The sequence below is a fragment of the Oncorhynchus gorbuscha genome, linkage group LG16 (assembly GCF_021184085.1).
Source record: "Oncorhynchus gorbuscha isolate QuinsamMale2020 ecotype Even-year linkage group LG16, OgorEven_v1.0, whole genome shotgun sequence".
Lineage (NCBI taxonomy): Eukaryota > Metazoa > Chordata > Actinopteri > Salmoniformes > Salmonidae > Oncorhynchus > Oncorhynchus gorbuscha.
In genome coordinates this window covers 5,481,516-5,504,156 of record NC_060188.1, presented here as the reverse complement: position 1 = coordinate 5,504,156, position 22,641 = coordinate 5,481,516, and the positions used below count along the sequence as shown (strand labels likewise).

Genomic DNA, 22,641 nt, shown 5'->3' with positions numbered 1-22,641 from the left:
TTGTGTTTGTATGTAACAATATTGAGCACATGGTGTGACTTGCTGTATCTTACAAAGTTGTGATAGGGAGGGGTGGTCACCACGAGGTTTAACTGAGATGGAAAAATACTGAACAACACAATAGCAGGAACTGAGCAACTGTTCTAACTAGGCTGCGATACCAGAACAGTAAGGATCTATACATTGACGGAGGGAGGACTCCAAGAAGCGCCAAGAGGCGGGGACCCGCCTGAGCGCCTGCAATAGGCTGGGCAAGTTTAAACCACGCCCAGCCTCTGCTGTGATAGACATAGTTCCAACCCGTCTGTTGGCCTATCACAGTATAAAGAATACTGTTTTACATACGTCTTGTCAGTTCTCTGTTCTGCCCTGCGTGGTATTACAGTGAGCCCGTATATACGAAAGTTGCATTTGCCATTTATTACTTAGCTAATAAAAAATACATAGTATAAAATCGGTGACTCATTGTTATATTTATCCTGATACCAGATTTGAATTTACGCAACTAACATTACCCAAAACATTTGACCCAAGTTAAACAATTTAAAGGCAATACACTCAATTAGTATTTGGTAGCATGTAAACTTCTGACCCACTGGGAATGTGATGAAAGAAATAAAAGCTCAAATAAATCACTCTACTATTATTCTGACATTTCACATTCTTAAAATAAAGTGGTGATCCTATCTGACCTAAGACAGGGAATTTTTACTAGGTATGAATGTCAGGAATTGTGAAAAACTGAGTTTAAATGTATTAGGCGAAAATGTATGTAAACTTCCAACTTCAACTGCATGTATAATGCTTGAATGTATGTGGATGCGCGCGTGTCATACTTTGTCGTGTGCCTTCTCTGTGACCCGGGCGGTCAGCTGGAACATGTCTCCGTCTGTTTCCAGGATGGTCTCTGGGAGATCCCACACCTTGATGGTGCAGTCCTGACTACCAGACACCACAAACGACTCCTTCATCCTGAAAGGAAGAGAGAGAAAGACCGATGTAGGATAAGAAAGAAGGATTAGAACGTGCACAAGCAAGAGTGTATGGATGATTAACACATTGGATATTGGCATTCCCAATACAGGAGAAACGTGCATCCACTGTGGGCCTCCAGGGTCAGAACTGTGTAGTGGTTTACCTGGAGCAGGTGATGGAGCCCACAGCGTTAGCATGGCTGCAACCCTGGGCCACACAAGACACCTGACCACTGTCTGGATCCTGTCTCCACACACGCACTGACTTATCCTGGGGGGAAAGAAAGTACAAAATATATTATATGTGAGAGAGAGGGAGAGGACACAGACTTATCCTGTACAGAGAGAGAGGGGACTCTGGTTAGAGAAGTGTGTGTATTATGTGAGTGTTTGTGCTGTTTTGCCAACTGGCATCAGTGGTTTGAATCCATCACTATTATACAGAAATTAAAACATCATACATCATCTGCACAGAGGTCATTGTCACATTTGGCATAACTATGACCATTGGAGTTGGCAAAAAGGCACCAATAGATCTGGGACCAGGCTAGGGTTCAATAGTATTGAATAGATGATACTGGTTAGTAGAGTGTGTGTGTGTAGGTATGCATGAAGGGGTTTGTGTACGTGTGGATTTCATCCTACTGTGTACGTGAGGATTCCATTCGTAAATGAGGAATGGTGAACATTCCTGATGAAACAAGGAAACCGTCAAGCTGTAGCCTCACCTTTGCACAGCTCACAAACAGGGACCCTTTCTTGAACACGTCGAGTGACAGGACAGTATCTGTGGAGGAGAAAGGAAAGGTCAACCCTTCTGAAAGGTCGAGCCAGGTGATAAAAGAGCAACTCTCAACGTCAGTCAAACCAGACCGACCAGTTACCAAGCTATCACGGTCTCTAATCCTGAATGGCAGAAACTCTGACTGCTCACTTTATCAGGTTTCTTAAGCATCTTGTAAATACCTTCACAGCTACAATTGAATTAGAATCCCTCCAATCGCCATGGTTTAGAAAGCCTTCCATGGTTCACATACTGTATATTCTACAGACCGGCTGCAGGGTGGAGATATTCTACAGACCCGCTGCAGGGTGGAGATATTCTACAGACCCGCTGCAGGGTGGAGATATTCTACAGACCCACTGCAGGGTGGAGATATTCTACAGACCCACTGCAGGGTGGAGATATTCTACAGACCCACTGCAGGGTGGAGATATTCTACAGACCCACTGCAGGGTGGAGATATTCTACAGACCCACTGCAGGTTGGAGATATTCTACAGACCCACTGCAGGGTGGAGATATTCTACAGACCCACTGCAGGGTGGAGATATTCTACAGACCCACTGCAGGTTGGAGATATTCTACAGACCCACTGCAGGTTGGAGATATTCTACAGACCCACTGCAGGGTGGAGATATTCTACAGACCCACTGCAGGTTGGAGATATTCTACAGACCCACTGCAGGTTGGAGATATTCTACAGACCCACTGCAGGTTGGAGATATTCTACAGACCCACTGCAGGTTGGAGATATTCTACAGACCCACTGCAGGGTGGAGATATTCTACAGACCCACTGCAGGGTGGAGATATTCTACAGACCCACTGCAGGGTGGAGATATTCTACAGACCCACTGCAGGGTGGAGATATTCTACAGACCCACTGCAGGGTGGAGATATTCTACAGACCCACTGCAGGGTGGAGATATTCTACAGACCCACTGCAGGGTGGAGATATTCTACAGACCCACTGCAGGGTGGAGATATTCTACAGACCCACTGCAGGGTGGAGATATTCTACAGACCCACTGCAGGGTGGAGATATTCTACAGACCCACTGCAGGGTGGAGATATTCTACAGACCCACTGCAGGGTGGAGATATTCTACAGACCCGCTGCAGGGTGGAGATATTCTACAGACCGGCTGCAGGGTGGAGATATTCTACAGACCCACTGCAGGGTGAAGATATTCTACAGCAGCATTGCAAGGTGCCGTTTGGGGATCAGTGTTTCACACAGCAACTCTGCCTCCTGCTGGTCAATCTTCAGAACTTCTATTCAGTGATGTACTAGATCATTTGGGTGAAATATTAACTATATGTTGTTGGCATTAATGTTACAACTGGGCTAAAGGGAGCTGTCAGATTCAAAAGAAAAGAACCAGACACTTATTCTGAGAACGTCTATTCTCAGTTTCTAACCTTTTAAAAATGTGAATTAGGTTTCCATTCCATCTTCCTACCTGGTGACCACCCCATACAGACAAGCAGAGAGGTGCTGCCCTCTGTTGGTCAGAGGACTCACCTGTGTGTCCGTAGAGGATCTTACAGCTGCTGGTGGCCAGGTCAAACACCTTGAGCTGGGAGCTGTTGGTCGCCACGACAATGTGAGTGTCACCCTTGCCCAGAAACTTCACATCCAGGACCTCATCGTTGAAGCCAACAAACTGGAGGTGGAGAGAGAATATTATAGAATAACACCAGAAACACAAAATCAAGGCTCTTGATCAAAATAAACGATTGGTAATAAACGGTGAAACCATCTGAATAATAAGAACAATCCTAACGTCCCTTTCCCCCCCCCCCACCCCCTCCTGTTGCTGTGTGGTGAAGGAGGGCAGCTGTTAGAGACCTTGTTATCAGTGACCCTCTTGTTGCTGTGTGGTGAAGGAGGGCAGCTGGTAGAGACCTTGTTATCAGTGACCCTCTTGTTGCTGTGTGGTGAAGGAGGGCAGCTGGTAGAGACCTTGTTATCAGTGACCCTCTTGTTGCTGTGTGGTGAAGGAGGGCAGCTGGTAGAGACCTTGTTATCAGTGACCCTCTTGTTGCTGTGTGGTGAAGGAGGGCAGCTGGTAGAGACCTTGTTATCAGTGACCCTCCTGTTGCTGTGTGGTGAAGGAGGGCAGCTGGCAGAGACCTTGTTATCAGTGACCCTCCTGTTGCTGTGTGGTGAAGGAGGGCAGCTGGCAGAGACCTTGTTATCAGTGACCCTCCTGTTGCTGTGTGGTGAAGGAGGGCAGCTGGTAGAGACCTTGTTATCAGTGACCCACCTGTTGCTGTGTGGTGAAGGAGGGCAGCTGGTAGAGCAGTATGTTATGTTCTGCTGTGACCGTGGCCAGCCTGAGGGAGGAGGGCAGGGGGAGGCAGTAGGTGAGGCTCCGGGGGTCTCCATAATCCTCTCCCCCCTCTTCGGAGCCCCCCGCGGAGGGAGCGGAGGGGAGCGTCTGGGTGAACACACAGCGGGCCGAGCTGGCATCCCACACCCTCAGCACACCTGGAGAGAGAGAATCCCTTTAGTGAGGGTCTTTGATTGGGATTGCTCCCTGTGTTGTTTTGGCTAACTATAAAATGATGATCATCTCTGATTGGCTGCTAAAACTATACACTCGTCTCATTCAGTATTATCTAGCTATATTGGTGGGCAGTGGGCCGACTCCTCCACATGCATCCACCATCTAGCCTGGGGATTGGTGTAGTAAGAGAAGACACTGATCTCAGTCAGCTTTGCATTTTCCCCCACTAATGGTTAAGGTTAGGGAAGCTGATCCTAGATCTGTACCTAGGGGCAACCCAGGAGCGGGCCGGTAAGCATCTACCTTTGCTGCCTGCTGTGATGAAGTGGATCTCTTTAGTTTTCACCCCGATCTCAGAGAAATCTTCGTCCTCAGGGAGCAGCACAACACTCTCCACAGCCTGGCGAGGGAAGCAACGCATTTCATGCAATTAGGCTGATGATACACCAATCAACTCTTAGTTACAAAAGCCATTCTAAAACAACTCTGGAAGAAAGTAGAGTATGAGAGTTTACCTCATAGACAGGCACTGTCTTCCTGGCAGTCCTGCTCTTCAGATCCCACACTGTGCAGATCTTATCCCTGCCAGAGCTGCAATCAAACAACCATCCAACATTCAGATAGCTCGCAATGAACTGATCAGCTGTGATGAGGTCTAAAGCTATGGTTTTTAACCTGTGGTCTGCGGGGGTACTGCAGGTGAGCCGCAAAATAAATGTTCAAAAATCAAATCTGCGACTCCACGAATGGTGGTCCTCAAGAGCTTTGATGGTGATTTGATGGTCCCCGGAATGGAAAAGGTTTGGAACCACTGGTCTAGAGTAGTTCCAAACACTAATTCATTGAATATCTTGGACAACACTACACCAATAGCTCACCGTGTTGTTTTGGCTATGATAGATAGGTACTAGGTATAGCCTGGTACCAGATCTGTAAGTGCCGTTTTGCCAAATGGCATCAGTGGTTTCTTCCAGCACAATTTTTCAGAAATTAAAACACAAACAGATCTGAGACCAGGCTATGGTATGATTGGTGTTAGAAGGCAGGTTTCCATTGACCCAGGTTTATTCAACAATAGCAATGTCGCAAAAAATATATATTATTGCAACATGTATAATGGAAAGGACAGATATGAGACATTTTCTTAAGATGAACCAAATAAAATATCAGTTTGACTGGGATAGATTCTTCTTTATTGCAACAAATTATGGAAACGGTGTTTTTTAAATAAATGAAGATTGACGAATAAATCCGAAGGTACTTTTTTGGTTTGACGTCATTACGTCCAGTTGTTTTTAAATCGACACAAGATAGTTAAATGGAAACGCACCCTAGCAGGCAATCATCGCATCTATTTTCTATGTAAACTTTCTAAATGTCAACAACAAAAAGGTGAATGGAAACCCAGCCAGAGAGTGGTAGGAGCTGTCAGCTCAGCTGTCCTACAGTAATAGGTTTAGATCTAGGTCTGCTCTACTGTAAAACTCTTTCTAACAAGTGTTGATGTAAAAAGAGATGCATTGAAGAAACCGTTGACTGATTGTTACAGTACCTGACCATGGAGGCTCCATCGGGAGTGAAGGCCAGGGAGGTGACAGGGCTGTAGTGGCTCTGCAGCACGCACAGACACTGGCTGGAGCGCAGGTCCCACATCCTGATGCCACAGTCTGACGCTGAGGAGAAGAGCTGCAGTAGACTTATGTCTGGGTGGAACTCCACCAGGCTGCAGGGCAAGAGGAGGACAACGTGAGTGTTTGAGACCATTGCAGTCGGACTGCGCTTAATCACTGATCTACAAACCACATTGCATCCATAATAACTACTCATTATAGAACTAAGAATAACAATTATGTGGCTTGCCTTGATTAAACTGATCCCCTCAAACATGCTGAATCATAATATCAAATATTAATTTCCACACGTCAAACTAGCAACTAGATTTAAGTCATGTCTTGTTGTCAATGTATCAACTTATCGAAGGCACCTACATCTACAAGGGTTTGTCCAGTTTCTGAGGAATAGATCTCATTTATAAAACATGAGATAAATTGACCCGCGCAAGTATTCATAAATCGTCTCAGAGTAGGAGTGCTGATCTAGGATCAGGTACCCCCCTATTCATGTGATCTTATTCATGATCTGAAATGCTAAACTGATCCTAGATCAGCAGATCAGAGTAAAGAGGTGGTCAGTAACTTACTGTACGACCCCAGAGGAGCCCTTCAGGTTGTGCGTACAGTACTGCTTCACCACGTCCCACAGCTTTATGGTGCCATCACAGCCTCCTACACACCAACAAGATGACAGACTCATATTACAGACAGGAAGTACAAGGTGAAATCTCAGAGTACCCATTTAAAGTGGGAGCATTTGATTGAACAACACAATGTTGTTTTGGGTATAACAGGTCGGTACTAGGCAGTGTTCATTTCGTCAACAAAAATAGTGACTCAAATATTCGTCAAACACCTATTTTTCAGTGGCAATTGGCGAGACTGTAACTGACTAAATAGATCCAGAAAAAAATATAACTCAACGAAAATGATTTAATCATCTCAGTTGACTAAAACAAGACAAGACTAAATTCTCTCTGTGACTAAGATTGGACTACTAAGTGAACTGGACAAGAGCTTTGGAAAGATTGTGCTTATCACTGAAAAGCTCTCAATCAATTTTAGCTAGATGTTGCTACTCTTTGGCTCTCTGCGCTTATGTGTCTGATTGCACATGACATTCAAAACAATAGCTATGTAGGATAAATTAGGAATTTACATGGCCAAATAATTGTTATACAGCACATTCGGCAAGTGACCTTTTCCACATGTTGTTACGTTATAGACTTATTGTAAAAATGACTAAATAAAACATCTCAACAATCTACACACATTACCCGATAATGACAAAGCAAAAAGGTTTAGAACTTTAGAATATTTACAAAAGTACTCAGACCATTTGCCATGAGACTCGAAATTGCACAAAGGTCCATCCTGTTTCCATTGATCATCCTTGAGATGTTTCTACAACTTGATTGGAGTCTACCTGTGGTATATTCAATTGATTGGACATGATTTGGAAAGGCACACACCTGTCTATATAAGGTCCCCCTGTTGACAGTGCATGTCAGAGCAAAAACCAAGCCATTGAGGTTGAAGGAATTGTCCATAGAGCTCCAAGACATGATTGTGTCGAGGCACAGATCTAGGGAAGTGTACCAAAACATTTCTGCAGCATTGAAGGTCCTCAATAACACAGTGGCCTCAATCATTCTTAAATGGAAGTTTGAAACCACCAAGACTCTCCCTAGAGCTGGCCGCCCAGTTAAACTGAGCAATCGGGGGTCAGGGAGGTGACCAAGAACCCAGTGATCACTCTGACAGAGCTCCAGAGTTCCTCTGTGGAGGTGAGAGAACCTTCCAGAAGGACAACCATCTCTGCAGCACTCTTCCAATCAGGCCATTATTGTAATGTCCAAACAGAAGCCACTCCTCAGTAAAAGGCACACAACAGCCCGCTTGGAGTTTGCCAAAAGGCACCTAAAGGACTCTGACCATGAGAAACAAGATTCTCTGGTCTGATGAAACAAGGGTCAACTCTTTGGCCTGAATGCCAAGCGTCAACACTGGAGGAAACCTGGCACCATCCCTACGGTGAAGCATGGTGGTGGCAGCATCATGCTGTGGGGATGTTTTTCAGTGGCAGGGACTGGGAGACTAGTCAGGATCGAGGGCAAGATGAACGGAGCAATGTACAGAGAGATCCTTGATGAAAACCTGCTCCAGAGTGCTCAGGACCTCAGACTGGGGTAAAGGTTCACCTTCCAACAGGACAACGACCCTTAGTACACAACCAAGACAACACAATGTCTGAATGTCCTTGAGTGGCCCAACCAGAGCCCAGACTTGAAACCGATCTAACATCTCTGAAGAGACCTGAAAATAGCTGTGCAGCTAAGCTCCCCACTGAGCCTGACCAAGCTTGAGAGGATCTGCAGAGAACAATGGGAGAAACTCCCCAAATACCGGTGTGCAACGCTTGTAGCGTCATACCCAAGAAGACCAGACGCTGTAATCGCTGCCAAAAGTGCTTCAACAAAATACTCAGTAAAGGGTCTGAATAAGTCGCTCTGGATAAGAGCGTCTGCTAAATGACTTAAATGTAATGAAATGAATACTTATGAATATGGAATAGTTCAGTTTTGTATTTTTAATACATTTGCAAAAATTTCTAAACCTGTTTTTGCTTTGTCATTATGTGCTATTGTGTGTAGATTGAGGAATAAAAACAATTTAATCAAGTTTAGGATAAGGCTGTATCGTAAAAAGTCAAGGGGTCTGAATACTTTCCGAAGGCACTGTCTACTTATGTTTGTCATTTTTCTGCTGTTGGGAAGAGAATGACGTCATACAGGAAAATGTTGGTAGGACAAGGCTGTGTATGTTTGTAAACATGGAAGTCAGTGATTTATGTTTACTGTAGGTTTGAGGCAATACAAATGTGATGTAACAAAATGAAAGGGCATTTAGTGGACTAAAATGGCCCACTGATTTAGTTATTTTGACAATAATTAGACTACAACATTATTCAAAAGGTAAAATGTAACTAAGACAAATTATATTTTAGTCAAAATGACTAAGACTAAAATACTCTAAAAGATTGCCAAAATGAACAGTTACTAGATATAGCCTAGTACCAGATCTGTAAGTGCTTTCTTGCCAACTGGCATCAGTGGTTTCTTTCAGCACGATTATTCTGAAACTAAAACAATATACATCATCTGCATAGACCAGGCTAGGGTTTGATGGGTGTGGGACAGATCTGGGACCAGGCTAGGGTTTGATGGGTGTGGGACAGATCTGGGACCAGGCTAGGGTATGATGGGTGTGGGACAGATCTGGGACCAGGCTAGGGTATGATGGGTGTGGGACAGATCTGGGACCAGGCTAGGGTATGATGGGTGTGGGACAGATCTTGACCAGGCTAGGGTATGATGGGTGTGGGACAGATCTGGGACCAGGCTAGGGTATGATGGGTGTGGGACAGATCTTGACCAGGCTAGGGTATGATGAGTGTGGGACAGATCTGGGACTAGGGTATGATGGGTGTGGGAAGTTATCCTATGAGGTCGATCCGCTCACCTGTGGCCAGGAGCGTGGCGGTGGGGTCAAAGGTCATGCTGGCAATGGGCACATTGTGGATGGCCCTCCAGGAGCGTGTGCACTGGGCCTCCTTCCAGTCCCATTGCTTCAGCAGCAGAGCCTTGCTGGCTGTTACCAGGATCTGGGGGGGGGGGGGGGGGGGGGTTAGGGATGGAGAGAAAGGGTGAGGGGGGAATAAAGGTGTCCCCATGCTTCCCAGCTGAAACAGTTTGGTAGAGTTTGTGCATATATTATGACAACATTTTTGTGACGTTTTTGTTCGTTTTGCACTTCGGTAGTATATTTTTGGAGCTGTTCGGGCACACAACATTTTTTCTGGAGGCAAGCTGAAGTTCGGAGGTGAAGTCTTCAGCCCTTCGTCGATGATCAGTCGAGAGTAGGGATTTTTCAAGAAAGTCTAGTCATTCAAGGAGTGACGACTTGTTTTCATGAAAAAGGCAACAGCCGAACTGAAGCACGCTCAGCTTCAGGCGACAGCCTTAAGGTAGTCAAAATAAGTACTGAGTGTGACACTAAGGCTGTGTTTTCACAGGCAGCACAATTCTGAAATTTAATTTGAGTAAATTGGTTTCTTGACCAATCTGATCAGATCTTTTTCGACCAATTGGGCAAAAGATCAGAACTGGGCTGCCTGTGTAAATGCAGCCGTAGGTCTGGAACAGCCCATCATATATGTAAAATGTTTTACCTCATCATCAAGGCTGAGGGCGAATGATGTAATGTCCTCCTGATCATCCTGCAATTACAACAGTGATGGAAATGAGAATCTGTACAGACATTAAATTAATGTCTAAACTAGCTGCACACAAGTGTTGAGAGAGAGAGAGAGAGACAGTCTCACCTGTTCAATACTGTGAACAATCTTCCCTGTAACGATTTGCAAGACGTTGACACGTGTACCACACGTACAAAATATGAATTTCTCATCTTTACTGATCTGTAACGTAGGGAAACATATTGAAATACCATAACATATCTGTCAACGGTATAGCTAGTTAATTATAGCTACAGTAACGTTAGTTGGCTAGCTAACTGTTTTACAGATGGAGGTAACTATCAGTGATAAATAACTTACCTGTACTTTTCCTCCCTTGTAGAATGGTTCGACAGTGCTGGAAACAGCATAGCTACATGAAGAAGAAAAAAACAACGGTAATTTAGCAGGGTCAGATTTGCCCGGCGTTAGCTATCTAGCTAGCTGGCTATCCACGTGAAGTGCGTTCGACATACTTGGTCTTGAACTGGAGATTGCTTTTTGCCATCTTGCTTTGGAAGACGTGAGTAAACCCCCACAATTTGCAGTTTAAGGACAGCTGAACTGATTTAGATCACTTGTTGCTAGAATTCATTAGCTTCGATCAACAAAATCCCCACATGTGTTGTTCAAGAGGTGGCTTTCGGTCTCTCACATTATACGTCATATGACAGCGAGCGTGGAAAAAAACGCACGACAGGGTGATTGGCTAGAATGCACAGCCGAACGTTTTGGGCTTCTTTGCAGTAAGAAGTTCCTAGAGGAAAAAACTCGATACATGTTAAACTATTTTATATTCTATGTGTTTTCTGCACCATACACATAAAGATACAATTATACTGAATATAAATGTATACATAGGGTGCATTTCATTGATGTAATACAAATAAAATGATGAACAAACTGCCAAATGTCCCACACCTGTAACCGTTGACAATACAATCGAGAAGAGATGATAATAGAGAGTAAACACCTATTGAAAACGTCAAAAAGTTCTCATTCACAGCTAGGGGACTGACGACTGGTGCTAGAACAGGAGGGAAACGACACGGTCTATTACAATTTAGCCCAGTTCCGTACTTTATATAATTTAGAGGTTTTTGAATATGTCAGTGCGCATGGTCACTTCTTTATGTTACGACAGGAATGTTCATCTGTGTGTGTGTTCTCTGAGTTGCCTCCATGAGTGTGTATGATACGTTAATAGACAACAGGAATGGATACTTGCTGAACAGAGGTGATTATTATGGTGAGTAAATAACTTAATAACTATATTTGTAACTTGAGCAATCAAAGGTTTAGTATGTTATTGACAATAGGTGTAAATTATTTACCAAATATTTTATGTTATAATATAAAATGTTTGTATTATTTCATGGCTATGTTGTTTTACTATTAGTTTTGATTTATAACTCTTTACAAAGATTGAACGGCATTTGTCAAACTGTGATGTTTGTGGGGCAGACATTCCCTTTTCCTTATGTTTAAAAACAGAGCCACTACCAAAATATACTTGTGCTCTGAAAGCCACTACCAAAATATACTTGTGCTCTGAAAGCCACTACCAAAATATACTTGTGCTCTGAAAGCCACTACCAAAATATACTTGTGCTCTGAAAGCCACTACCAAAATATACTTGTGCTCTGAAAGCCACTACCAAAATATACTTGTGCTCTGAAAGCCACTACCAACATATACTTGTGCTCTGAAAGCCACTACCAAAATATACTTGTGCTCTGAAAGCCACTACCAACATATACTTGTGCTTTGAAAGCCACTACCAAAATATACTTGTGCTCTGAAAGCCACTACCAACATATACTTGTGCTCTGAAAGCCACTACCAAAATATACTTGTGCTCTGAAAGCCACTACCAACATATACTTGTGCTCTGAAAGCCACTACCAACATATACTTGTGCTCTGAAAGCCACTACCAAAATATACTTGTGCTCTGAAAGCCACTACCAAAATATACTTGTGCTCTGAAAGCCACTACCAACATATACTTGTGCTCTGAAAGCCACTACCAACATATACTTGTGCTCTGAAAGCCACTACCAACATATACTTGTGCTCTGAAAGCCACTACCAACATATACTAGTGCTCTGAAAGCCACTACCAACATATACTTGTGCTCTGAAAGCCACTACCAAAATATACTTGTGCTCTGAAAGCCACTACCAACATATACTTGTGCTCTGAAAGCCACTACCAACATATACTTGTGCTCTGAAAGCCACTACCAACATATACTTGTGCTCTGAAAGCCACTACCAAAATATACTTGTGCTCTGAAAGCCACTACCAACATATACTTGTGCTCTGAAAGCCACTACCAACATATACTTGTGCTCTGAAAGTCACTACCAACATATACTTGTGCTCTGAAAGCCACTACCAACATATACTTGTGCTCTGAAAGCCACTACCAAAACATACTTGTGCTCTGAAAGCCACTACCAACATATACTTGTGCTCTGAAAGCCACTACCAAAATATACTTGTGCTCTGAAAGCCACTACCAACATATACTTGTGCTCTGAAAGCCACTACCAAAATATACTTGTGCTCTGAAAGCCACTACCAACATATACTTGTGCTCTGAAAGCCACTACCAACATATACTTGTGCTCTGAAAGCCACTACCAACATATACTTGTGCTCTGAAAGCCACTACCAACATATACTTGTGCTCTGAAAGCCACTACAGAAAAGATTGCAAGGGGTGGGGGTTAAAAACACACTTATTTTTTTAATCAGTCATGACAAGCTGAACATTTAAAACGTTCTTAATTATTTCATGTCATTCCTAGTTATGAGAATAAACAGAACTTTCTTTTTTTGTTAGTCACAAGGTCTGTCTCATATTATGACGTTCCAGAAGAAGTCTATTGTCACTGCTCATGGGTGACACTGAATTGTTGACATTATTATGGGCTGGTGGTGGCCCTTTCTTTAGGCTAAATATTCATTATTACAAACCAGAATTATATACTTTCTCAGATTGTAACATACATACTTCTTTATTCTGCTCTAGTCTCAGTGCACTTTGGTGCTCTGGATAAAATAATCTGTGAAATGCATTTTGCGTTAAAAAAAGAGAAGAAGAACCTATCAAGATAAAGTATAAATAAAGTAAAGACGCTTTTCTGTAACTGTTGTTTTCAGGCCGACCCGGACATGTCTTCGCAGAGTGGGGGTCATGATGTGGAGCTGTTCGTAGAGACCCCAGACTATGACCTGATCTGTACCATTTGCCAGGGGGTCCTCAGGTGCCCAGTAAGAGCTGCATGCCACCACATCTTCTGCAAGAAATGCATTTTACAATGGCTGAAGAGGTACTGCCTGTGCCTCATCACAAGCAAACATTATTGCATCCACAGATCATGGTTGGATGAAGAGACAGTTTCCCAGACAGTTTCTCCATTGAAAGTCCCACTGTCCCAAAATGTCTCAAATTCACATTGTCGTAGTATAGGCCTATAGTAATAGTTATTAGTATATTTGTTACTACAGTAAGAAATACATTGGGGCAAAAAAGTATTTAGTCAGCCACCAATTGTGCAAGTTCTCCCACTTAAAAAGATGAGAGGACTGTAATTTTCATCATAGGTACATCATAGGTACACTTTAACTATGACAGACAAAATTAGAAAAAAAATCCAGAAAATCACATTGTAGGATTTTTTATGAATTTATTTGCAAATTATGGTGGAAAATAAGTATTTGGTCACCTACAAACAAGCAAGATTTCTGGCTCTCACAGACCTGTAACTTCTTCTTTAAGAGGCTCCTCTGTCCTCCACTCATTACATGTATTAATGGCACCTGTTTGAACTTGTTATCAGTATAAAAGACACCTGTCCACAACCTCAAACAGTCACACTGCAAACTCCATTATGGCCAAGACAAAAGAGCTGTCAAAGGACACCAGAAACAAAATTGTAGACCTCCACCAGGCTGGGAAGACTGAATCTGCAATAGGTAAGCAGCTTGGTTTGAAGAAATCAACTGTGGGAGCAATTATTAGGAAATGGAAGACATACAAGACCACTGATAATCTCCCACGATCTGGGGCTCCACGCAAGATCTCACCCCGTGGGGTCAAAATGATCACAAGAACGGTGAGCAAAAATCCCAGAACCACACGGGGGGACCTAGTGAATGACCTGCAAAGAGGTGGGACCAAAGTAACAAAGCCTACCATCAGTAACACACTACGCCGCCAGGGACTCAAATCCTGCAGTGCCAGACGTGTCCCCCTGCTTAAGCCAGTACATGTCCAGGCCCGTCTGAAGTTTGCTAGAAAGCATTTGGATGATCCAGAAGAAGATTGGGAGAATGTCATATGGTCAGATGAAACCAAAATATAACTTTTTGGTAAAAACTCAACTCGTCATGTTTGGAGGACAAAGAATGCTGAGTTGCATCTAAAGAACATCATACCTAATGTGAAGCATGGGGATGGAAACATCATGCTTTGGGGCTGTTTTTCTGCAAAGGGACCAGGATGACTGATTAGTGTAAAGGAAAGAATGAATGGGGCCATTTATCGTGAGATTTTGAGTGAAAACCTCCTTCCATCAGCAAGGGCATTGAAGATGAAACGTGGCTGGGTCTTTCAGAATGACAATGATCCCAAACACACCGCCCGGGCAACGAAGGAGTTGCTTCGTAAGAAGCATTTCAAGGTCCTGGAGTGGCCTAGCCAGTCTCCAGATCTCAACCCCATAGAAAATCTTTGGAGGGAGTTGAAAGTCTGTGTTGTCCAGCAACAGCCCCAAAACATCACTGCTCTAGAGGAGATCTGCATGGAGGAATGGGCCAAAATACCAGCAACAGTGTGTGAAAACCTTGTGAAGACTTACAGAAAACGTTTGACCTCTGTCATTGCCAACAAAGGGTATATAACAAAGTATTGAGATAAACTTTTGTTATTGACCAAATACTTTTTTCCCACCATAATTTGCAAATAAATTCATTAAAAATCCTACAATGTGATTTTCTGGATTTTTTTTCCCCTCATTTTGTCTGTCATAGTTGAAGTGTACCTATGATGAAAATTATAGGCCTCTCTCATCTTTTTAGTGGGAGAACTTGCACAATTGGTGGCTGACTAAAAACTTTTTTGCCCCACTGTAGGTTATTATTCTACTGTAGCCTAAATTTAAACCGATGATGACAATTTGTGAGTGAAGATGATTCATTGTTGTTCTTGAGGTGCAGACAGCAGACCTGCCCCTGCTGCAGAAAGCCTGTCAACCAGAGCTTGATATTTGCGATGTTCAAGCTAAGCAAGGCGATCGGTCGCCTAAAGATCAAGGTAAGTAAATGTTTTGTTAGAGAAAAAACACACTCTTGGAGCAACCTAATCTCTTGCAGCAAACTTCTGCTTACTTGCCCCATGGGTGTGTTCATGCTTAATCTCATAGAGCCAGATGCGTGTGCCTCTGAATATTGCATATACTCCGACAGTCTGGCACACAAGATTAGCACATGCTAACTTGGTAAGTAAGTATTAATGGATCATCAGATACTATTGTTAAAAGCTGGCATTAAGTATGTAACAAACGCGTTGTTAAATAAAAAGTTAACAAACAGTTGACAGTGCACGTCAGAGCAAAAACCAAGCCACGAGGTTGAAGGAATTGTCCGTAGAGATCCAAGACAGGATTGTGTCGAGGCACAGATCTGGGGAAGGGTACCAAAACATTTCTGCAGCATTGAAGGTCCCCAAGAACACAGTGGCCTAGATCATTCTTAAATGGAAGAAGTTTGGAACCCCCTAGACTCTTTCTAGAGCTGCCCGCCCAGCCAAACTGAGCAATCAGGGGAGAAGGGCCTTGTTCAGGGAGTTGACCAAGAACCCGATTGTCACTCTGACAGAGCTCTAGAGTTCCTCTGTGGAGATGGGCAAACCTTCCAGAAGGACAACCATCTCTGCAGCACTCCACCAATCATACCTTTATGGTAGTGGCCAGACAGAAGCCACTCCTCAGAAAAGGGCACATGATAGCCCGCTTGGAGTTTGCTCAAAGGCACCTGAAGATCCCATGGTCTGATTAAACAAAGATGGAACTCTTTGGCCTGAATGCCAAGCTTCACATCTGGGGGTAACCTGGCAAAGATATCTGTAGAGACCTGAAAATAGCTGTGTAGCGATGCTCCCCATCCAACCTGACAGAGCTTGAAAGGATCTGCAGAGAAGAATGGGAGAAACTCCCCAAATACAGGTGTGCCAAGCTTGTAGTGTCCTACCCAAGAAGACTTGATGCTGTAATCGCTACCAAAGGTGCTTCAACTAAGTAAAGTATAAGGCTGCAATGTAACAAAATGTGGAAAATGCCAAGGGGTCTGAATACTTTCTGAATGCACTGTACTCCTTACACTTTGACCTCTGCCCTTCTCTCCCCCATCTTTTCCCCCAGTGTAAAAACAAGATCCGTGGCTGCCCGCATACCTTAGCCCTGTCAGAGCAGTACTGCCACAGCATGAGCTGCCTGTTCGAGCTCATTCCCTGCCCCTACCAGGGCTGCCGTGCCCAGCTCCTCCGCAGGGACCTGGATGCCCACGCCAGGCACTGTGAGCACTGGAGCCAACCCTGCCACATGGGCTGTGGCACCATGCTGTCCCACCGCACCCAGGCCAAGCACAACTGCTACAGGCAGCTGAGGCATGAGTATGAGGCCAGGCAGAGGAACCACCGGGTCATTGCAGCAGCCCTCCAAAGGAAGATGAGGAGGATGCAGAGCACCATGGCCGACATGAAGAGGCAGATCGGCCTGATCTGTGAGAGCCTGGAGGTCATGGACGAACTGGAGGAGGTGGAAGAGGAGGACCTGGGTGAAACCAGTGGGAGTTTCAGTAGCAGTAACAGCAGCTCCTGAGTTCTGATGCAATGTATTTATAAAAATGACTCCCACACACAATTATCTCTGACACTTGAACTGTTTAGGACTATGCAGATTTGATTTTATTCCTAGCAACAAGTATGAAAGACCTGTGGAAATGGAATTTTCAGGGATGGACTGCTTCAAATAGCACATTTAGTCTTAATTGCTTTAAGGGTGTGTTGATATTGAAACTTCATATTTCATTTGAAAATGTATAAAGTTAGAACAATTTTGTACTGTGTCTTTTAACATTTTGATTTGTAAAGGATGATATATTTGACAAATAAAGTCAGCAACCTTTAACCTGTGTGATTTGTTGTGTTATATAATTATGCATATGCACATTCTACATGTGACAATAAAAACAAATGTTTCACCTGTTTGCATGAAATGTTACTTCCAGGAGGACCAATGTTGGCCCTTTCTGGCTATAATAAACCACTGCAACTATTTATATATTCCATATGGAACAAGGCTCACCAACCACAGCAACATGCAATTCCATAATAAGACATACAACTCCGATTTTTGTATGCATAGAAGTCAGTATATTTAAAAATATTAAATAGAATCCAGAAGTTTAATCATACAGATTACAGGGTGTAGAAAATATCGCGAGGTTTGCACTCATATAAATACAAACGGACCCAGACTAGGGCCTTCTTCCTGTTATACAGAACACGTAAGTAACATGTCGAACAATTCTTTATTCAATGAAATCAACAAACATCTCTGTGATCTCATTACATACTTCACTGTTTGGTGGCAGAAATCCTTAATTGTACTGTTAACAGTTGATATAGAACGAAATTGAAAAATGTTTAGGAAATGAATGATAGTTGTGAATGACTGAAGGTAACACCAGTTCCTAGTTAGCGCACATGGCTACAATACAAAATATCGATGTGGTACTCGTTATGTTTACTGTACAATATGTAAATGTGCGGTTCAGAACCCCTAACGATGCGACCCCGTTCATTACGGTCATGTTTATCCTATAATATTTCATTCGCTAGCCAGTGCGCTAAGCAATTCCACGAGCCACGATGTTGATTGGGCCTTGATGACGTGAATTTAGGTATCTCATCGTTACTTATTCTGACGTTTAATCCTTGTTCAACAGCAAATGGCGGACAACGCCGGTGGAGAACGTGGAGGTTTCCGTGGAGGTTTTGGCAGTGGCGACCGGGGTCGTGGTCGTGGACGCGGTAGAGGCCGTGGTCGCGGTCGTGGACGCGGTGCCAGGGGCGGCAAGTCCGAGGACAAGGAAGTGAGTTGACATCCCTGAGCCCTTTTTCTTTCTGGTCACAATGAAGGCGATTACGAATGGAGACTAAACTGGCCTGAGTGACGTTGCATGTGCAGTATGTTGGGTTTTATATTAATTAATAATTCAAGTGATGCTTAGTCAGCAACTTTGAAACCCTACATATGTTGATTCTGCAGACCTTTGTCAGCAAGGCTTGGCCTGGGGTGGCTTAGTTCTTTCCTGTAGTGTCTGCTAGAGAGAACTGAGATGGTTTGAGGCCCTGCTGTGCCTCTTCCATGGCAAGGTTATAGGTATATCTCAGACAACTAATAGTTGGTGGTCCTGTGGCTTAGTAGTTGAGAGCATGGCGTTTGCAGGGTTGGGTTTGATTCTCACACAAGTGGGAAAAAACACTTCTCATGTGCCACGTGTCGCTTTGTTTACTGTCTACTAAATGTTTAAAAATATATATTTTAATTCATATGACTGTTTTTCTTTCAGTGGGTGCCAGTGACCAAGCTGGGCCGCCTTGTTAAGGACATGAAGATCAAGTCTCTGGAGGAGATCTATCTCTACTCCCTGCCCATAAAGGTAAATTACAACTTAATGGTTTCCATAGCTGTACATGGTACTAAACTAAAAGCACTATGAGCGGTGTGTTTATAATAGTTTTGTTTCCATCCTGCCTCTTCTGAAAGTGTTTTATCATGTTATAGGAGTCTGAGATCATTGACTTCTTCCTGGGGTCCTCGTTGAAAGATGAGGTGCTGAAGATTATGCCTGTCCAGAAGCAGACCAGGGCTGGCCAGCGCACCAGGTTCAAGGCCTTTGTTGCCATTGGTGACTACAACGGCCATGTGGGCCTGGGGGTGAAGTGCTCCAAGGAGGTGGCCACTGCCATTCGAGGAGCCATCATCCTGGCAAAGCTGTCCATCGTGCCTGTGAGGAGGGGATACTGGGGGAACAAAATCGGCAAGCCCCACACCGTGCCATGCAAGGTGACTGGTCGTTGTGGCTCCGTCCTGGTGCGTCTGATCCCTGCGCCCCGTGGTACTGGCATCGTGTCTGCCCCTGTGCCCAAGAAGCTGCTCACAATGGCTGGTATCGACGATTGCTACACCTCGGCCAGGGGCTGCACTGCCACTCTAGGCAACTTCGGTAAGAAACCTACACTGTGTTTGACGGATTTTCAATGGTGTTTTAATGGGGAATATCAGTGCAGCCGCATCCCCCTCCTAGCTCTGCTCAGCTTCACCCATAAGTGGTATAGTTGTCGTTAATCAGGAGGTAAACTAACGAGTATGGTAATGCACGGCAGAAAGACTTCCTAATAGTCTCTTCTGTTCCCCCTTTCTGTGCTCAACATCCAGCCCCAGTCACTACAGTAGCATAGTTAGGTACATAAAAGTGAATTGATACTAAGTGTTTGTCTTTACAGCCAAGGCTACCTTTGATGCCATCTCCAAGACCTACAGCTACCTGACCCCTGATCTGTGGAAGGAGACAGTCTTCACCAAGTCTCCTTACCAGGTCAGTTCTAAAGCCTTGATGCCCTCATCATTCATGATATGGAGTTTATAAAGGCCTTTTCCGTGTTTCATTGTAAGGATGAGAACAAAGTAAATGATGCCTTTGTATTGCCCGTTCATCGTCTCAAAAGTGAATGGGTTACTGAAGGAGGCATACAGTAATTATTGTGGTTGTCTTTGAGGGGTGCGCACCGAATCCTTTCAATTCGATTAACTGCAACACATCTGTAGCGAGACATGATAGATCGAATTTACAAATGGGCAGTCTTAGATCGGTGTTTCTGTGGTATGTGATATATTAAACACTAACAGACCTGGTTCTTATTCACAAATCAAAACTTGGTTAAGTATGTTACTGACACTAAGGAACTTGGATGTGTGAAAGTGTCAATTTTGTGTCCTGCAGGAGTTCACTGATCACCTGGCCAAGACCCACACCAGGGTGTCTGTGCAGAGGACTGCCGCAGCTGTCCCGGCATCCTCCTAAACACTTTTGTACAGTGGATTAAATAAAGGGTTTAACACCATTACTGTCTCCTAAAACTGATGTGCTGTAATGTGGCTATAATATGAATCAAGATGTAAGATGCTGATGGCTAGCTAGATCATGTGACAGCAATAAGATCACTCTATTTTGGGCATTTTGACACCATGGTTAATTATTACTTCAGGTAATGAGGACTTCAAGGGTTTAGTCCCCTCCTTCAAATCCTGATTTAACCAGCACTGCTCTTAACCGCCAGTCTTCCCTAAAAATCAGATTGCTTTAGACCTTGGAGACAAGGTGGGTGCAATTAATTAACCTCATAGGTTAAGATTTGGATTCCTCTGGCTTAGTTGCCGGCTGTTACGCAAATTCGTACCGATAATTTGTTAGTCTGAATATTTAAAATGATTCACTTGCCTACACACAATACCCCAGGGCAAAATGGTATTGCTAGATGTCTGCAAATAAAAAAATCTGGTAGGTCTTGCATCAAGTATGCAAAAAATATACTTAACAAGTTACATGGACTTGAGTGCAGTAAGTGTTTAGGACTACCTTATTGCTGTATCCCACATGTTTTGTAAGTTAAAGAAGTGAAATTAAACCAAGACCAGGGAGATTTTCCGATGCCTCGCAAGGGGCACCTGTTAGGTGGCTTAAAATAAAAAGCGGACATTGAATATCCCTTGCTGCATGATTAAGTTACTAATTACACTTTGGCTAGTTCAATGCACGCAGTCACTGCAAAAATGGTCGTCCTGCCTTAGTTGCTGGAGAGGAAGGAACTGCAATTTCACCTTGAGGCCAACCAATGGTGACGTTAATGGTTACGAGAGCTGGATGTGTTGAAGTTGCTCCATAATACTATATTTTTTTTTACCCCTTTCTCTTCCCAATTTCGTGGTATCCAATTGTTAGTAGCTACTATATTGTCATCGCTACAACTCCTGTACGGGCTCAGGAGAGATGGAAGGTTAAGAGCGTCTGCTAAATGACTTAAATGTAATGTAAATATCATGCGTCCTCCGATACACAAGCCACACTGCTTCTCAACACAGCGCCACCCAACCCGGAAGCCAGCCGCACCAATGTGTCGGAGGAAACAATGCACCTGGCAACCTTGGTTAGCGCTACAGGAGTCGCTGGTGCGTGATGACAAGGATTTCCCTACCGGCCTAACCCGGACGACGCTAGGCCAATTGTGAGTCGCCCCATGGACCTCCCGGTCGCGGCCGGTTACGACAGCCTGGGTACGAACCCAGAGTCTCTGGGTGGCACAGCAGTACAGCACCCGTAACCACTACCACCGGGGAGGCCTAGTTGAGTTTTGGGATTTAAAAATCCTCGAACTTGTCTGCTTTTCGGCAGGACAATCTCCTAAAACGAGGCCAAATATGAGTTTAACGAGACCAATGTTCCTGGGTGGCCTAGTTGAGTATTATCTCTGGCAAGACTTTACAATGGCTGTCTAGCATTGGTCAATAAACAGGGCTTGAATAATTTAAGAATGTGCAAATATTGTGCAAAGCACTTACCCAGAAAGACTCACTGCTGAAGTGTATTTGTGTACTATAAACTGGTTCATTCTGTGAATACTGACAGCTGTGGTAAATTGTAGCGTATACCATGGTTGGTAACCAGTTTAAGAGTAAGACACCTTGGGGGTTTGGTATATATCCAATATACCACGGCTAAGGGCTGTATCCAGATACTGCGTTGTCGTGATAAATAAGTATTAACACATGGCTAAATGCTGTAAGAGGTTTTTAAAACATGTTTACATTATGGGGCACTGTGTAAATGTTGGAGAAATACATTTAATCCAGTTTAAATTCAGGCTGTAACCATGTGGAATAAGTGAGTATGAATACTTTGAAGGCCCTATGTGGCAACAGCACCAATGCTCCTGCATATCTCATTACAAGCTTTGGTTTAAGGTTGAGCATCAGCATATCCCTTTAGCACAGGGCACACTGGTATCACCTCATTAATTAGCACGTTACACCTGTGCTAGTTGCCATTACATTAGTGGGAAGGTGTTACACTTGTGCTGGCTCAGGTGCTATTTAAGAGTGACTGGCCCAGTGGTCTTGATAATGGAAAAATAATCTTATTTTGATTTAATTAAACATTTTTAGAATCATACAATGATCTGAGATGTGCTATCATGTACATTTAATCATGGCTGCTTATTTCATAACGTTGGACTTGAATTCGACCAAGATGAATCCCAAATGAGTCAGATTTCTTGTATTCTGTGTCCCCTTGAAATGAGAATATTCAAGGCTTTTCCACTCAGAC

General features: G+C 43.7%; 3 protein-coding genes and 1 non-coding gene across 5 annotated transcripts in view; 3 read left to right on the top strand and 1 right to left on the bottom strand.

Annotated features, from left to right (window-relative positions):
* The window catches only part of tbl3 (transducin beta like 3), a 39,045-nt gene extending 28,187 nt beyond the window's left edge, over positions 1-10,858 (bottom strand). Inside the window, exons 1-14 of the mRNA XM_046306287.1 lie at positions 10,655-10,858; positions 10,500-10,551; positions 10,266-10,361; positions 10,113-10,160; positions 9,404-9,545; positions 6,469-6,553; positions 5,821-5,991; positions 4,784-4,859; positions 4,572-4,668; positions 4,026-4,249; positions 3,281-3,422; positions 1,703-1,761; positions 1,139-1,245; positions 837-972 (exon numbers count right to left, since the gene is read on the bottom strand). Coding sequence (XP_046162243.1) covers positions 837-972; positions 1,139-1,245; positions 1,703-1,761; positions 3,281-3,422; positions 4,026-4,249; positions 4,572-4,668; positions 4,784-4,859; positions 5,821-5,991; positions 6,469-6,553; positions 9,404-9,545; positions 10,113-10,160; positions 10,266-10,361; positions 10,500-10,551; positions 10,655-10,686 — 1,467 coding nt within the window. The 5' untranslated portion in view covers positions 10,687-10,858. The remainder of the gene's footprint in view (positions 1-836; positions 973-1,138; positions 1,246-1,702; positions 1,762-3,280; positions 3,423-4,025; positions 4,250-4,571; positions 4,669-4,783; positions 4,860-5,820; positions 5,992-6,468; positions 6,554-9,403; positions 9,546-10,112; positions 10,161-10,265; positions 10,362-10,499; positions 10,552-10,654) is intronic.
* A 304-nt stretch (positions 10,859-11,162) lies between these two features.
* Positions 11,163-17,378, top strand: LOC123999182 (RING finger protein 151-like). Of its 2 annotated transcripts, none has more exons than XM_046304681.1 (4): positions 11,163-11,427; positions 13,351-13,520; positions 15,409-15,505; positions 16,611-17,378. In XM_046304681.1, exons 1-4 carry the CDS (start codon positions 11,425-11,427, stop codon positions 17,067-17,069), a joined length of 729 nt encoding a protein of 242 aa, XP_046160637.1. In that variant the 5' UTR covers positions 11,163-11,424; the 3' UTR covers positions 17,070-17,378. The 2 variants fall into 2 exon arrangements, with proteins under 2 accessions (XP_046160637.1, XP_046160636.1); XM_046304680.1 differs by having other exon boundaries at positions 11,164-11,427; positions 15,403-15,505.
* A 796-nt stretch (positions 17,379-18,174) lies between these two features.
* On the top strand, positions 18,175-20,380 carry rps2 (ribosomal protein S2). The gene is made up of 5 exons (XM_046304679.1): positions 18,175-18,345; positions 18,826-18,915; positions 19,041-19,482; positions 19,763-19,854; positions 20,260-20,380. Exons 1-5 carry the CDS (start codon positions 18,202-18,204, stop codon positions 20,338-20,340), a joined length of 849 nt encoding a protein of 282 aa, XP_046160635.1. The 5' UTR covers positions 18,175-18,201; the 3' UTR covers positions 20,341-20,380.
* Positions 18,516-18,652, top strand: LOC124000960. Its single transcript, XR_006832723.1, has one exon. It is a non-coding gene; the product is annotated as a small nucleolar RNA SNORA9 (small nucleolar RNA).
* Positions 20,381-22,641: the final 2,261 nt, after the last annotated feature.

Excerpts from the sequence above, each read along its gene's own strand:
- LOC123999182 (XM_046304680.1), top strand. Across the intron at positions 13,521-15,402 it reads ATTTTACAATGGCTGAAGAG|GTGCAGACAGCAGACCTGCC; the intron begins GTACTGCCTGTG and ends GTTGTTCTTGAG. Across the intron at positions 15,506-16,610 it reads TCGGTCGCCTAAAGATCAAG|TGTAAAAACAAGATCCGTGG; the intron begins GTAAGTAAATGT and ends CTTTTCCCCCAG.
- rps2 (XM_046304679.1), top strand. The coding sequence starts at position 18,202 with ATGGCGGACAACGCCGGTGGAGAACGTGGAGGTTTCCGTGGAGGTTTT. Across the intron at positions 19,483-19,762 it reads TGCCACTCTAGGCAACTTCG|CCAAGGCTACCTTTGATGCC; the intron begins GTAAGAAACCTA and ends TTGTCTTTACAG. Across the intron at positions 19,855-20,259 it reads TCACCAAGTCTCCTTACCAG|GAGTTCACTGATCACCTGGC; the intron begins GTCAGTTCTAAA and ends TGTGTCCTGCAG.